We start from the raw sequence: 12,786 nt of genomic DNA on the forward strand, positions 1-12,786 counted from the left end.
CTACCACTATATCCCCTGTATATTGACAGCATCCCAGCTTCTTCCTCTTATTTTACTGTAACATCCCCCTCCTCTTCTTCTTTCACGACAATGCTCAGCCCCAGAGCTTCTTTCTCCGTCCAGCAGATCTCATCTTATTTAGCAAGAGGAGAAGTAGCTTAGTGTGCTTTTGGTCGGGGATGTTAGCTAGTTAGCATTAATGACAAGCCTCGTGCTAAGCTAATTTAGCAAGCCAGCTAGCTATTAATTTGATTAACAACGTAAATATGATATCAAATGCGGAAAATAGCTGTATGAAATAATTCAAATACAGAGGCAAATATACATAGAAAGCGTCTAGAGCTACAATGTTTGAGCTATGTTAGCTAGCAAGCTACCGAGGTGGCTGACTAGTTGTTGTTGAAGAAGCGCCCCGTCCACTAGATTATACGTCATACTGGCATCGTCGCCTAGGGGGTCTCCACCACAAAAAGCGAATGTTCATTTGAGAAACCAACACAGAAACACAGACAAATTAGACAGATCCCCTTCACACCTTTTTATTGCAGAAGTGTGATCTGTGATGAATGGACATTGGTTCATTTTGAATAATGTTTTTAAGTTAAAAAATTTAATCAATTTCAAACACTTCACTTCAATGAATCAACATTGAATGAATCAAAATATAATTTCAAAATGTACAAATAATCGAAATGGTTTGTAAATTTTAGACATTTTAGTAAGTAGGCTATCATTACCGAAGCACAATTTCAGGTGAACAAAAAAAAAAAAATTCCAGAGGTGGCCAACCTCACTCCACCCCCTGGTCTACTGGGTGAGCAGGCTTTTGTTCCAGCCCAGCAATAATACACATTATTAATCAACTCATTAGGTTGTATAAGTTGAATCAGGTGTCTTAGTGCAGGGCTGGAACAGAAGCCTGCACACCCAGCATACCTCCAGGAGAAGGATTGTAAATATGTTTGTAGCCTACATTGTGTGTGACTTTTAACTGTATTGTTACGTACAACATGTGTTAACATAAGTACACATAAAACACATGGTTTACAAGGATGTGGCAGCAGGCTCTTGGGACATTCACTTTGGACCTCTTCATCTGCAGACAGGCTCTTGGGACATTCACTGGGATCCTCTTCATCTGCAGACAGGCTCTTGGGGCATTCACTGGGATCCTCTTCATCTGCAGACAGGCTCTCGGGACATTCACTGGGATCCTCTTCATCTGCAGACATGCTCTTGGGACATTCACTGGGATCCTCTTCATCTGCAGACAGGCTCTCGGGACATTCACTGGGATCCTCTTCATCTGCAGACAGGCTCTTGGGACATTCACTGGGATCCTCTTCATCTGCAGACAGGCTCTTGGGACATTCACTGGGATCCTCTTCATCTGCAGACAGGCTCTTGGAAAATTCACTGGGATCCTCTTCATCTGCAGACAGGCTCTTGCGACATTCACTGGGATCCTCTTCATCTGCAAACAGGCTCTTGGGACATTCACTGGAACCTCTTCATCTGCAAACAGGCTCTTGGGACATTCACTGGAACCTCTTCATCTGCAGACAGGCTCTTGGGACATTCACTGGGATCCTCTTCATCTGCAAACAGGCTCTTGGGACATTCACTGGGATCCTCTTCATCTGCAGACAGGCTTTCACAGCTCTCCACATCTGAAGACAGACATCACAAAGAAACAGGTTTAATTTGATTAGAATTAGCCAGACCTGACTATTATCTCTCTGTCTGTCTTCATAGTTTTACTCTCTAGGGACTAGAACTGGAGAATCCTTTCATGATGTCCTCCCACAACCTGCCCTGTCTAACTAGTACCAAAACTCCCTTTGCTGACAGCTGGAGCAGAACATCCTTTCTCCCGCTTCCGTTGCTGTTATTTGGAGCATGAGTTTTTAATTTACAATGATAAATAGGCCTACATCAAGACAAGACGCTATTATGAAGTTAACTAGTTGATGATATTTCACTTAGCTATTGTATGTAAAGTTGACTAGATAGCTAGATAACGAGCAGCTCATTAGCCTACACACTGTGGCCTGCTGAAGATAGCTAGCTAACGAGCAGCTCATTAGCCTACACACAGTGGCCTGCTGAAGATAGCTAGCTAACGAGCAGCTCATTAGCCTACACACTGTGGCCTGCTGTAGATAGGTAGCTAACAAGCAGCTCATTAGCCTACACACTGTGGCCTGCTGTAGATAGCTAGCTAACAAGCAGCTCATTAGCCTACACACTGTGGCCTGCTGTAGATAGGTAGCTAACAAGCAGCTCATTAGCCTACACACTGTGGCCTGCTGTAGATAGCTAGCTAACAAGCAGCTCATTAGCCTACACACTGTGGCCTGCTGAAGATAGCTAACAAGCAGCTCATTAGCCTACAGACTGACCTGCTGAAGATAGCTAGCTAACAAGCAGCTCATTAGCCTACACACTGTGGTCTGCTGTAGATAGCTAACAAGCAGCTCATTAGCCTACACACTGTGGCCTGCTGTAGATAGCTAACAAGCAGCTCATTAGCCTACACACTGTGGCCTGCTGTAGATAGCTAACAAGCAGCTCATTAGCCTACACACGGTGGTCTGCTGTAGATAGCTAGCTAGCTAACAAGCAGCTCATTAGCCTACACACAGTGGCCTGCTGAAGATAGCTAGCTAACGAGCAGCTCATTAGCCTACACACAGTGGCCTGCTGTAGATAGCTAGCTAACAAGCAACTCATTAGCCTACACACTGTGGCCTGCTGTAGATAGCTAGCTAACGAGCAGCTCATTAGCCTACACACTGTGTCCTGCTGTAGATAGCTATCTAACGAGCAGCTCATTAGCCTACACACAGTGGCCTGCTGAAGATAGCTAGCTAACGAGCAGCTCATTAGCCTACACACTGTGGCCTGCTGTAGATAGCTAGCTAACAAGCAGCTCATTAGCCTACACACTGTGGCCTGCTGTAGATAGCTAGCTAACAAGCAGCTCATTAGCCTACACACTGTGGCCTGCTGTAGATAGCTAGCTAACAAGCAGCTCATTAGCCTACACACTGTGGCCTGCTGAAGATAGCTAACAAGCAGCTCATTAGCCTACACACTGACCTGCTGAAGATAGCTAGCTAACAAGCAGCTCATTAGCCTACACACTGTGGTCTGCTGTAGATAGCTAACAAGCAGCTCATTAGCCTACACACTGTGGCCTGCTGTAGATAGCTAACAAGCAGCTCATTAGCCTACACACTGTGGCCTGCTGTAGATAGCTAACAAGCAGCTCATTAGCCTACACACGGTGGTCTGCTGTAGATAGCTAGCTAGCTAACAAGCAGCTCATTAGCCTACACACAGTGGCCTGCTGAAGATAGCTAGCTAACGAGCAGCTCATTAGCCTACACACAGTGGCCTGCTGTAGATAGCTAGCTAACAAGCAACTCATTAGCCTACACACTGTGGCCTGCTGTAGATAGCTAGCTAACGAGCAGCTCATTAGCCTACACACTGTGGCCTGCTGTAGATAGCTATCTAACGAGCAGCTCATTAGCCTACACACTGTGGCCTGCTGTAGATAGCTAACAAGCAGCTCATTAGCCTACACACTGTGGCCTGCTGTAGATAGCTAACAAGCAGCTCATTAGTCTACACACAGTGGCCTGCTGTAGATAGCTAGCTAACGAGCAGCTCATTAGCCTACACACTCTGGCCTGCTGTAGATAGCTAACAAGCAGCTCATTAGCCTACACACTGTGGCCTGCTGTAGATAGCTAACAAGCAGCTCATTAGCCTACACACAGTGGCCTGCTGTAGATAGCTAGCTAGCTAACAAACAGCTCATTAGCCTACACACTGGCCTGCTGTAGATAGCTAGCTAACGAGCAGCTCATTAGCCTACACACAGTGGCCTGCTGAAGATAGCTAACGAGCAGCTCATTAGCCTACACACAGTGGCCTGCTGAAGATAGCTAGCTAACAAGCAGCTCATTAGCCTACACACTGTGGCCTGCTGTAGATAGCTAACAAGCAGCTCATTAGCCTACACACGGTGGTCTGCTGTAGATAGCTAGCTAGCTAACAAGCAGCTCATTAGCCTACACACAGTGGCCTGCTGAAGATAGCTAGCTAACGAGCAGCTCATTAGCCTACACACAGTGGCCTGCTGTAGATAGCTAGCTAACGAGCAGCTCATTAGCCTACACACAGTGGCCTGCTGAAGATAGCTAGCTAGCTAACAAGCAACTCATTAGCCTACACACAGTGGCCTGCTGTAGATAGCTAGCTAACGAGCAGCTCATTAGCCTACACACAGTGGCCTGCTGTAGATAGCTAGCTAACGAGCAGCTCATTAGCCTACACACAGTGGCCTGCTGAAGATAGCTAGCTAGCTAACAAGCAGCTCATTAGCCTACACACACTGGCCTGCTGTAGATAGCTAGCTAACGAGCAGCTAATTAGCCTACACACAGTGGCCTGCTGTAGATAGCTAGCTAGCTAACGAGCAGCTCATTAGCCTACACACAGTGGCCTGCTGAAGATAGCTAGCTAACGAGCAGCTCATTAGCCTACACACAGTGGCCTGCTGAAGATAGCTAGCTAGCTCACAATACAGCGTTAACATTTCCCAAATGTATTTACTTACTGTATAGGTTCACGCCTACGACATGAACACCATGCTGTATATGACGGCTGGCAGTTTGCACCTGCCGCTGTCTGTCTGGTGTTAGGGTTGCGAAAGTTCAACTGAGATAGGAACAATAGTACACCTGAACTTGGTTAAAATAATTGTTTAATTCAAAAGTTAATAAATGGCAAATACATTTTTCGTATATACGGGCTCACTGCACCACCCCGCAGGGTGGGACAAGGAACTGATTTGTTTCTGACAAAGATAGTATTTTATACTCGTGACAGAGATAGTTCCCGCATCCGAGCCGGCCTGTCAGAGTAGAGACTGGGCGTGGTTTAGACTCACCCAGCCTATCGTTGATGTTGGCACATAAGCTGGTCCCAGCTTCTTTGCGCTTTCTGGTGTCCCTTCATTGTTGCTGTGTAGATTACGCTCCTTCACCCCAGAGACTGGGGTCAGACAGTTTTATAACATTGTCTGAGATATCTGCACCTGTATACATTGTCCACTGTTCGCGCTCAAGGCTAACCACAACTTCCCAGCTCCTTATCTGAGCTAACCGTTACTTCCAGCACACACACACAGACATCCAGGCGCCCAAACTGTCAATATCAAATCACATTTGTTATAGTATTCAATCACATATAATACAGTTGCTAATCATGTTTGTTATAGTATTGGGTTATAGTGCATGACTCAGAACCTCACATGTTTTCCGTGTGTATAGTTTATCTGTTATTGTCTATTCAGCAGTCTCCTGATTCACCCCCCTCCTGTGTCTCTCTAAGATTAGCACAGTCTCGGCCACATAGTACAGCGCCCACACTACTGATACATTTGTTGCATACACACACATATTTCATACACACACATTTCAGGCTGATATTCATAGTTAGGCCCTGAGCACTGGTAAAAGTGAGAACAATGGAAAATGCAGGTTCACAAGAGTCAGAAATTCAAACTTTAATGCATAAGAAGCCCTACTAGCTTATAGTTAGTTAAGTATGTCAAAAAAACCTTATAGAAACCCCACACTGGGAAGGAAGGAAGGCTCACTGGTATTGTCCTTAAGCTAATATAAATTAGCATGCACACACACACACACACAGTCAATGTCAAAATTAATTTGACAAAATCCTTCTTATATCTTGTATTTGTATTTATTACGGAATCCTATTAGCTGTTGCCAAGGAAACAGCTCCTGGGGTCCAGCAACATAAGACAGTTACAGACAGTTTAAAATACAGACATTACATTTCATAACACCTTATGCAACACATTCAGTGTTGTTCCCTCAGGCCACCACTCCACCACCACATAATTACAATGCAACATCCATGTGTATGTGTATTTATTAAGGATCCCCATTAGTTTTAAGCACCAGCTGTCAGAGCAGCTCATAGATTACTGCACCTGTACATAGCCCATCTATAATTTAACCCAAACAACTACCTCTTTACCTACTGTATTTATTTATTTATTTATTTTGCTCCTTTGCACCCCATTATTTCTATCTCTACTTTTTTCTATCTCTACTATCTCTACTTTTTTTACTTGCTATATTGTATTTACTTCGCCACCATGGCCTTTTTATATATTTTTTTATTTATATATATATTTTGTTTGCCTTCACCTCGCTTATCTCACCTCACTTGCTCATATTGTATATAGACTTATTTTTCACTGTATTATTGACTATATGTTTGTTTTACTCCATGTGTAACTATGTGTTGTTGTATGTGTCGAACTGCTTTGCTTTATCTTGGCCAGGTCGCAATTGTAAATGAGAACGTGTTCTCAATTTGCCTACCTGGTTAAATAAAGGTGAAATAAATAAATAAAAAGTTCTGCCAAGGCAGAAACGACTCTATCTGGGGGTCCAGCTAAATTAAGGCAGTTATACCATTTCTTTTTTTAAACAATAAATTCATTACAGATTTCACAACACACTTAAGTGTGTGTCCTCAGGCGACTACACTACAACACAAAATCCATGTGTTGTGTGTATATAGTGCGTATGTTATCGTGTATGCATGTGTCTCTTCACAGTCCTCACTGTTCCATAAGGTGCATTTTTACCTTCTTTTTAAATCTGATTCTACTGCTGGCATCAATTACCTGATGTGGAATAGAGTTCCATGTAGTCATGGCTCTATGTAGTACTGTGTGCCTCCCATAGTTCTGTTCTGGACTTGGGAACTGTGAAGAGACCTCTGGTGGCATGTCTTGTGGGGTATGCATGGAAATCCGAGCTGTGTGCCAATAGTTCAAACAGACAGCTCGATGCTTTAAACATGTCAATACCTCTCATAAATACAAGTAGTGATGAAGTTGATCTCTCCTCCACTTTGAGCCAGGAGAGATTGACATGCATATTATTAATGTTAGCTCTCTATGTACATCCAAGGGCCAGCCGTGCCGCCCTGTTCTGAGCCAATTGCAATTTTCCTAAGTCCCTCTTTGTGGCACCTGACCACACGACTGAACAGTAGTCCAGGTGCGACAAGACTAGAGCCTGTAGGACCTGCCTCGTTGATGGTGTTGTTAAGAAGGTAGAATCTAGAGCCTGTAGGACCTGCCTTGTTGATAGTGTTGTTTAAGAAGGTAGAAACTATGGCCTGTAGGACCTGCCTTGTTGATAGTGTTGTTTAAGAAGGTAGAAACTAGGGCCTGTAGGACCTGCCTTGTTGATGGTGTTGTTAAGAAGGTAGAAACTAGGGCCTGTAGGACCTGCCTTGTTGATAGTGTTGTTTAAGAAGGTAGAAACTAGGGCCTGTAGGACCTGCCTTGTTGATAGTGTTGTTTAAGAAGGTAGAATCTAGAGCCTGTAGGACCTGCCTTGTTGACAGTGTTGTTTAAGAAGGTAGAAGCTAGGGCCCGTAGGACCTGCCTTGTTGATAGTGTTGTTTAAGAAGGTAGAAACTAGGGCCTGTAGGACCTGCCTTGTTGATAGTGTTGTTTAAGAAGGTAGAAACTAGGGCCTGTAGGACCTGCCTAGTTGATAGTGTTGTTTAAGAAGGCAGAAACTATGGCCTGTAGGACCTGCCTTGTTGATAGTGTTGTTTAAGAAGGCAGAACATCACTGTTGTATCAATATGTTTTGACCATGACAGTTTACAATCCAGGGTTACTCCAAGCTGTTTAGTCCCCTCAACTTGCTCAATTTCCACATTATTCATTACAAGATTTAGTTGAGATTTAGGGAATGATTTGTCCCAAAAAAGCTTTTAGTTTTTGAAATATTTAGGACCAACTTACAGTGGGGCAAAAAAGTATTTAGTCAGCCACCAATTGTGCAAGTTCTCCCACTTAAAAAGATGAGAGAGGCCTGTAATTTTCATCATAGGTACACTTCAACTATGACAGACGAAATGAGAAAAAAAAATCCAGAAAATCACATTGTAGGATTTTTAATTAATTTATTTACAAATTATGGTGGAAAATAAGCATGGTGCAGTTGCTAGGTGATTTGTGATGCAAATGCAAGCCCTCTATACGTAGATGTTTAAACACCTTGCTGTGTTTGCAAACATTGCCGCATGAGGGCAATGCAATGGGTGTCTACTTTGAAGAATCCAAAATATAACATTTTGATTTGTTCAGCACGTTTTTGGTTACTAGATGATTCCATATGTGTTATTTCATAGTTTTGATGTCTTCATTATTATTCTACAATGTAGAAAATAGTAAAAAATTAAGAAAAACCCTTGAATGAGTAGGTGTGTCCAAACTTTTGACTGGTACTTGTACATCAAGCTGCCTCAAACTACAGAAACAGGAGATAGAGTCCTATTACTATACTGTGGTACTGTATAGACTAGAGTCCTGTTACTATACTGTGGTACTGTATAGAGTCTATACTATAGACTATAGACTAGAGTCCTGTCCAGGGGAAGTACTTGTACATCAAGCTGCCTCACACAACAGAAACAGGAGATTGGCTCCTGCTACTACTATGAGCCATTTTGGACAAGATATGCCATGTGCAAGGCTATGTACTTACTTATATAATTTACATTTAGTAATATCCAAATAATATAATGAACACCAGAGGGTTTATACTTTATCAAATCAATCAAAGCTCATAGAAAATGAAATACACATCTACAATCTGATATTAGACATGATCATGCCTCGAGATGAAAACAGGCCTATTTTTTAGTGATTTCATGTAAACAATATTGATTTCATGTGGCAAGAACAAAAACACAAATTCTCAGGTCAAAAACACAAGTCAGAACACAACATCTCTATTCTCTCATGTGATTTCAGGTCCTCTGCCCGGGAAAATGTCTTTCCACACTGAGAGCAGTGGTATGTCTTCTCCTCCTGTGTATGTATCCTCTGATGTGATTTCAGGCTCGCTAACTGAGTAAAACTCCTTCCACAGTGGGAGCATTGGTAGGGATTTTCTCCTGTGTGCGTCCTCTCGTGCCTTTTCAGGCCTTCTAACCACCTAAAACTATTTTCACAGTGGGAACAGCGGTAGGGCTTTTCTCCTGTGTGTATTCTCTCATGTCTTTTCAGACCTTGTAACCACCTAAATGTCATTCCACATTGGGAGCAGTGGTAAGGCTTCTCTTCAGAGTGTGTTTTCTTGTGTATTTTCAGGTTCCCTAACTCTTTAAAACTCTTTTCACACTGGGAGCATTGAAAAGTATTTTCTCCTGTGTGTGTCCTCTCATGCTCTTTTAGGTTCCGTAACTTAGTAAAACTCTTTCCGCAGTGGGAGCAGTGGTGTGGTCTTGCTGGTTTGGACTTCTCTGGGTCTGGTTCCCCTGAAGGACTCTTCCTGCTGTCAGAGTAAGAGTCTGGTCGCTCTCCTGCCAAAGACAGAGCATTTAGTTAAACATCTAACAAAGACCTAAATGAAATCGCCACATCATAAAACTGTCTTCCTATAAGGTTTAATTTAGACTAGATCCCTCAATAACTAGAACTGCAATGATACTGGGTTTTTCATGCTCAACAGTTTCCCCTGTGTATCAAGAACGGTCCACCAACCAAAGGACATCCAGCCAATTTGACATTTACATTTGAGTGATTTAGCAGACTCTCTTATCCAGAGCCACTACAGTAGTGAGTCATTTAGCAGACTCTCTTATCCAGAGCCACTACAGTAGTGAGTCGTTTAGCAGACTCTCTTATCCAGAGCCACTACAGTAGTGAGTCATTTAACAGACTCTCTTATCCAGAGATACTACAGTAGTGAGTCATTTAACAGACTCTCTTATCCAGAGATACTACAGTAGTGAGTCATTTAGCAGACTCTCTTATCCAGAGCCACTACAGTAGTGAGTCATTTAGCAGACTCTCTTATCCAGAGCCACTACAGTAGTGAGTCATTTAACAGACTCTCTTATCCAGAGATACTACAGTAGTGAGTCATTTAACAGACTCTCTTATCCAGAGCCACTACAGTAGTGAGTCATTTAGCAGACTCTCTTATCCAGAGCCACTACAGTAGTGAGTCATTTAGCAGACTCTCTTATCCAGAGCCACTACAGTAGTGAGTCATTTAGCAGACTCTCTTATCCAGAGCCACTACAGTAGTGAGTCATTTAGCAGACTCTCTTATCCAGAGCCACTACAGTAGTGAGTCATTTAGGAGACTCTCTTATCCAGAGCCACTACAGTAGTGAGTCATTTAGCAGACTCTCTTATCCAGAGCCACTACAGTAGTGAGTCATTTAGCAGACACTCTTATCCAGAGCCACTACAGTAGTGAGTCATTTAGCAGACTCTCTTATCCAGAGCCACTACAGTAGTGAGTCATTTAGCAGACTCTCTTATCCAGAGCCATTTACAGTAGTGAGTCATTTAGCAGACATTCTTATCCAGAGCCACTACAGTAGTGAGTCACTTAGCAGACTCTCTTATCCAGAGCCATTTACAGTTAGTGCATTCATAGCTAGGTGGGACTACCACATATCACAAGTATTCGAAGTACACTTTTCCTCAATAAAGTAGCTATCAGCAAAGGGATGGGGGGGTCAAGGGGTCAAGGGCAATTGTGTTGGATCAGGATTTAAAAAATAATTATAATACCTTTGGTGAGGGGTCGTGATGAGGAATATTATTATAACTTTTTTTGTTTGTTTGTTATACTTTTTACACATTTTTCTCCCCAAATTTAGTGATATCCAATTGGTAGTTACAGTCTTGTCCCATCGCTGCAATTCCCGTACGGACTCGGGAGAGGCGAACGTCGAGAGTCATGCGTCCTCCGAAACACAGCCCTGCCAAAAGCCGCAACTGCTTCTTGACACACCTGCTCGCTTAACCCGGAATACAGCCGTACTAACGTGTCGGAGGAAACACCGTCCAACTGGCGACCAGAGTCAGCCTGCAGGCGCCCGGGCCCACCACAAGGAGTCGCTAGAGAACCACAAGGAGTCGCTAGAGAACCACAGCCTGTGATCGAACCCGGGTCTCTAGTGATGCCTCAAGCACTGCAAAGCCTTAGACCGCTGCTCCACTAAGGAGGCCCCATAGGGCCTATGCTAAATAATTTACTACCGTTGTCTGCCCAGTTGAAAATGACCCACTGAAACTATAAACTACATACATAATGCCTTCAGAAAGTATTCATACCCTTACTCATGTGGAATGCCAATTTATCTTACTAATTTCTACCGATCTGCCTGCCAGTTATGGTTTTCCTATATGCACATTTGTGAAACAGTTTAATTTAATTTATAATAACGTCTTCATATGGGGGGGGGGGGGGGGGGGGGGGGGCACAAAAAAATGTGTAGCTACATCTCAGAATGCTATGGAATGTTGAGTGGAAGCTTTATATAATGTGGAATGACTAGCTAGTGTCGTCCAGGGCTGGACGGAATGGAAGGTATAAGGTCTGATGTGATTGGGTGCTGCTAAAATTGATTAATAATTTTGGTTGGTTGGTTCAGCGTTGTAATTCTATGGGTGCGCGTCCTTACTTCATATTGACAGGAGCGCTACAAAAAACAACACCGCTGTTTAACATAGTACTTACTGTATGTACCGGTGTTCATCAGATCTCCAGCCTGCTCTTCCTCTTCTTCCAATGTGACAGTCATCTCCTTCAGGCCAAAACAGTCTTCCTCTTCTTTCACTGCGACAGACATCTCCTTCACGCCAAAACAGTCTTCCTCTTCTTCCAATGTGACAGTCATCTCCTTCAGGCCAAAACAGTCTTCCTCTTCTTTCACTGCGACAGACATCTCCTTCAGGCCAAAACAGTCTTCCTCTTCTTTCACTGTGACAGACATCTCCTTCACGCCAAAACAGTCTTCCTCTTCTTTCACTGCGACAGACATCTCCTTCACGCCAAAACAGTCTTCCTCTTCTTTCACTGTGACAGACATCTCCTTCAGGCCAAAACAGTCTTCCTCTTCTTTCACTGTGACAGACATCTCCTTCACGCCAAAACAGTCTTCCTCTTCGTTCACTGTGACAGACATCTCCTTCACGCCAAAACAGTCTTCCTCTTCTTTCACTGTGACAGACATCTCCTTCATGCCAAAACAGTCTTCCTCTTCTTTCACTGCGACATACATCTCCTTCACGCCAAAACAGTCTTCCTCTTCTTTCACTGTGACAGACATCTCAGTCACGCCAAAACAGTCTTCCTCTTCTTTCACTGTGACAGTCATCTCCCCCTCTTCCACCCCAAAAACTCCATCCTCTTCTTTCACAGTAATATCATCCTCCTCTTCTTTCACTCTGTAAGCTTCTTCCTCTTTTTCTTTCACTGTAACAGCCTCACACTCTGCGTCTTTTTTGACGGTAACAGCCTCCTCTTCCTCCTCTTCCTCCGCCATAGCGGCATATAAACAACGAAATTGTCTAAAGAGCTTGGATGTGCCGACTTCGTTGGCTAGCGAGCTACGGAGGTGGCTTCAGTTTTTCAGGAAGCGTCCCGTCGACTAGATTATACGTCACACTAGCAGCATGGCCTGAAAGACACATCGCCATCTGCTAACTGGAGTGGGTAAAGCAGTTGAGTAAAATGTATATAATATACAGTATCAACAACACAACCAGTCTTATACAATGGTTGGGGGGGGGAAATACATCTGAACTGAGCTTTTCGTCTATTCTGTGGCAGTACACTCGAACTGAAATAGTTAGTCAAAATCATTGTGGTGTTCAGAGCACAAACAGAAATATAACATAAGGTC

At 43.4% G+C, this 12,786-nt stretch overlaps 2 protein-coding genes and 1 long non-coding RNA gene across 3 annotated transcripts in view; 1 reads left to right on the forward strand and 2 right to left on the reverse strand.

The window, feature by feature from the left end:
* Nucleotides 1-12,786, forward strand: part of LOC129839882 (zinc finger protein ZFP2-like) — a 274,220-nt gene that overhangs the window by 147,613 nt on the left and 113,821 nt on the right. The gene's annotated exons all lie outside the window — the stretch shown is intronic.
* Nucleotides 524-5,214, reverse strand: LOC129839945 (uncharacterized). The gene is made up of 2 exons (XR_008757116.1): nt 4,631-5,214; nt 524-1,670 (listed from the first exon to the last, which is right to left on the reverse strand). It is a non-coding gene; the product is annotated as an uncharacterized LOC129839945 (long non-coding RNA).
* On the reverse strand, nt 8,798-12,651 carry LOC129839899 (zinc finger protein 771-like). Its single transcript, XM_055907606.1, has 2 exons — nt 11,619-12,651; nt 8,798-9,441 (listed from the first exon to the last, which is right to left on the reverse strand). Exons 1-2 carry the CDS (start codon nt 12,424-12,426, stop codon nt 8,840-8,842), a joined length of 1,410 nt encoding a protein of 469 aa, XP_055763581.1. The 5' UTR covers nt 12,427-12,651; the 3' UTR covers nt 8,798-8,839.

The sequence above is a fragment of the Salvelinus fontinalis genome, chromosome 40, assembly GCF_029448725.1.
Source record: "Salvelinus fontinalis isolate EN_2023a chromosome 40, ASM2944872v1, whole genome shotgun sequence".
NCBI lineage: Eukaryota > Metazoa > Chordata > Actinopteri > Salmoniformes > Salmonidae > Salvelinus > Salvelinus fontinalis.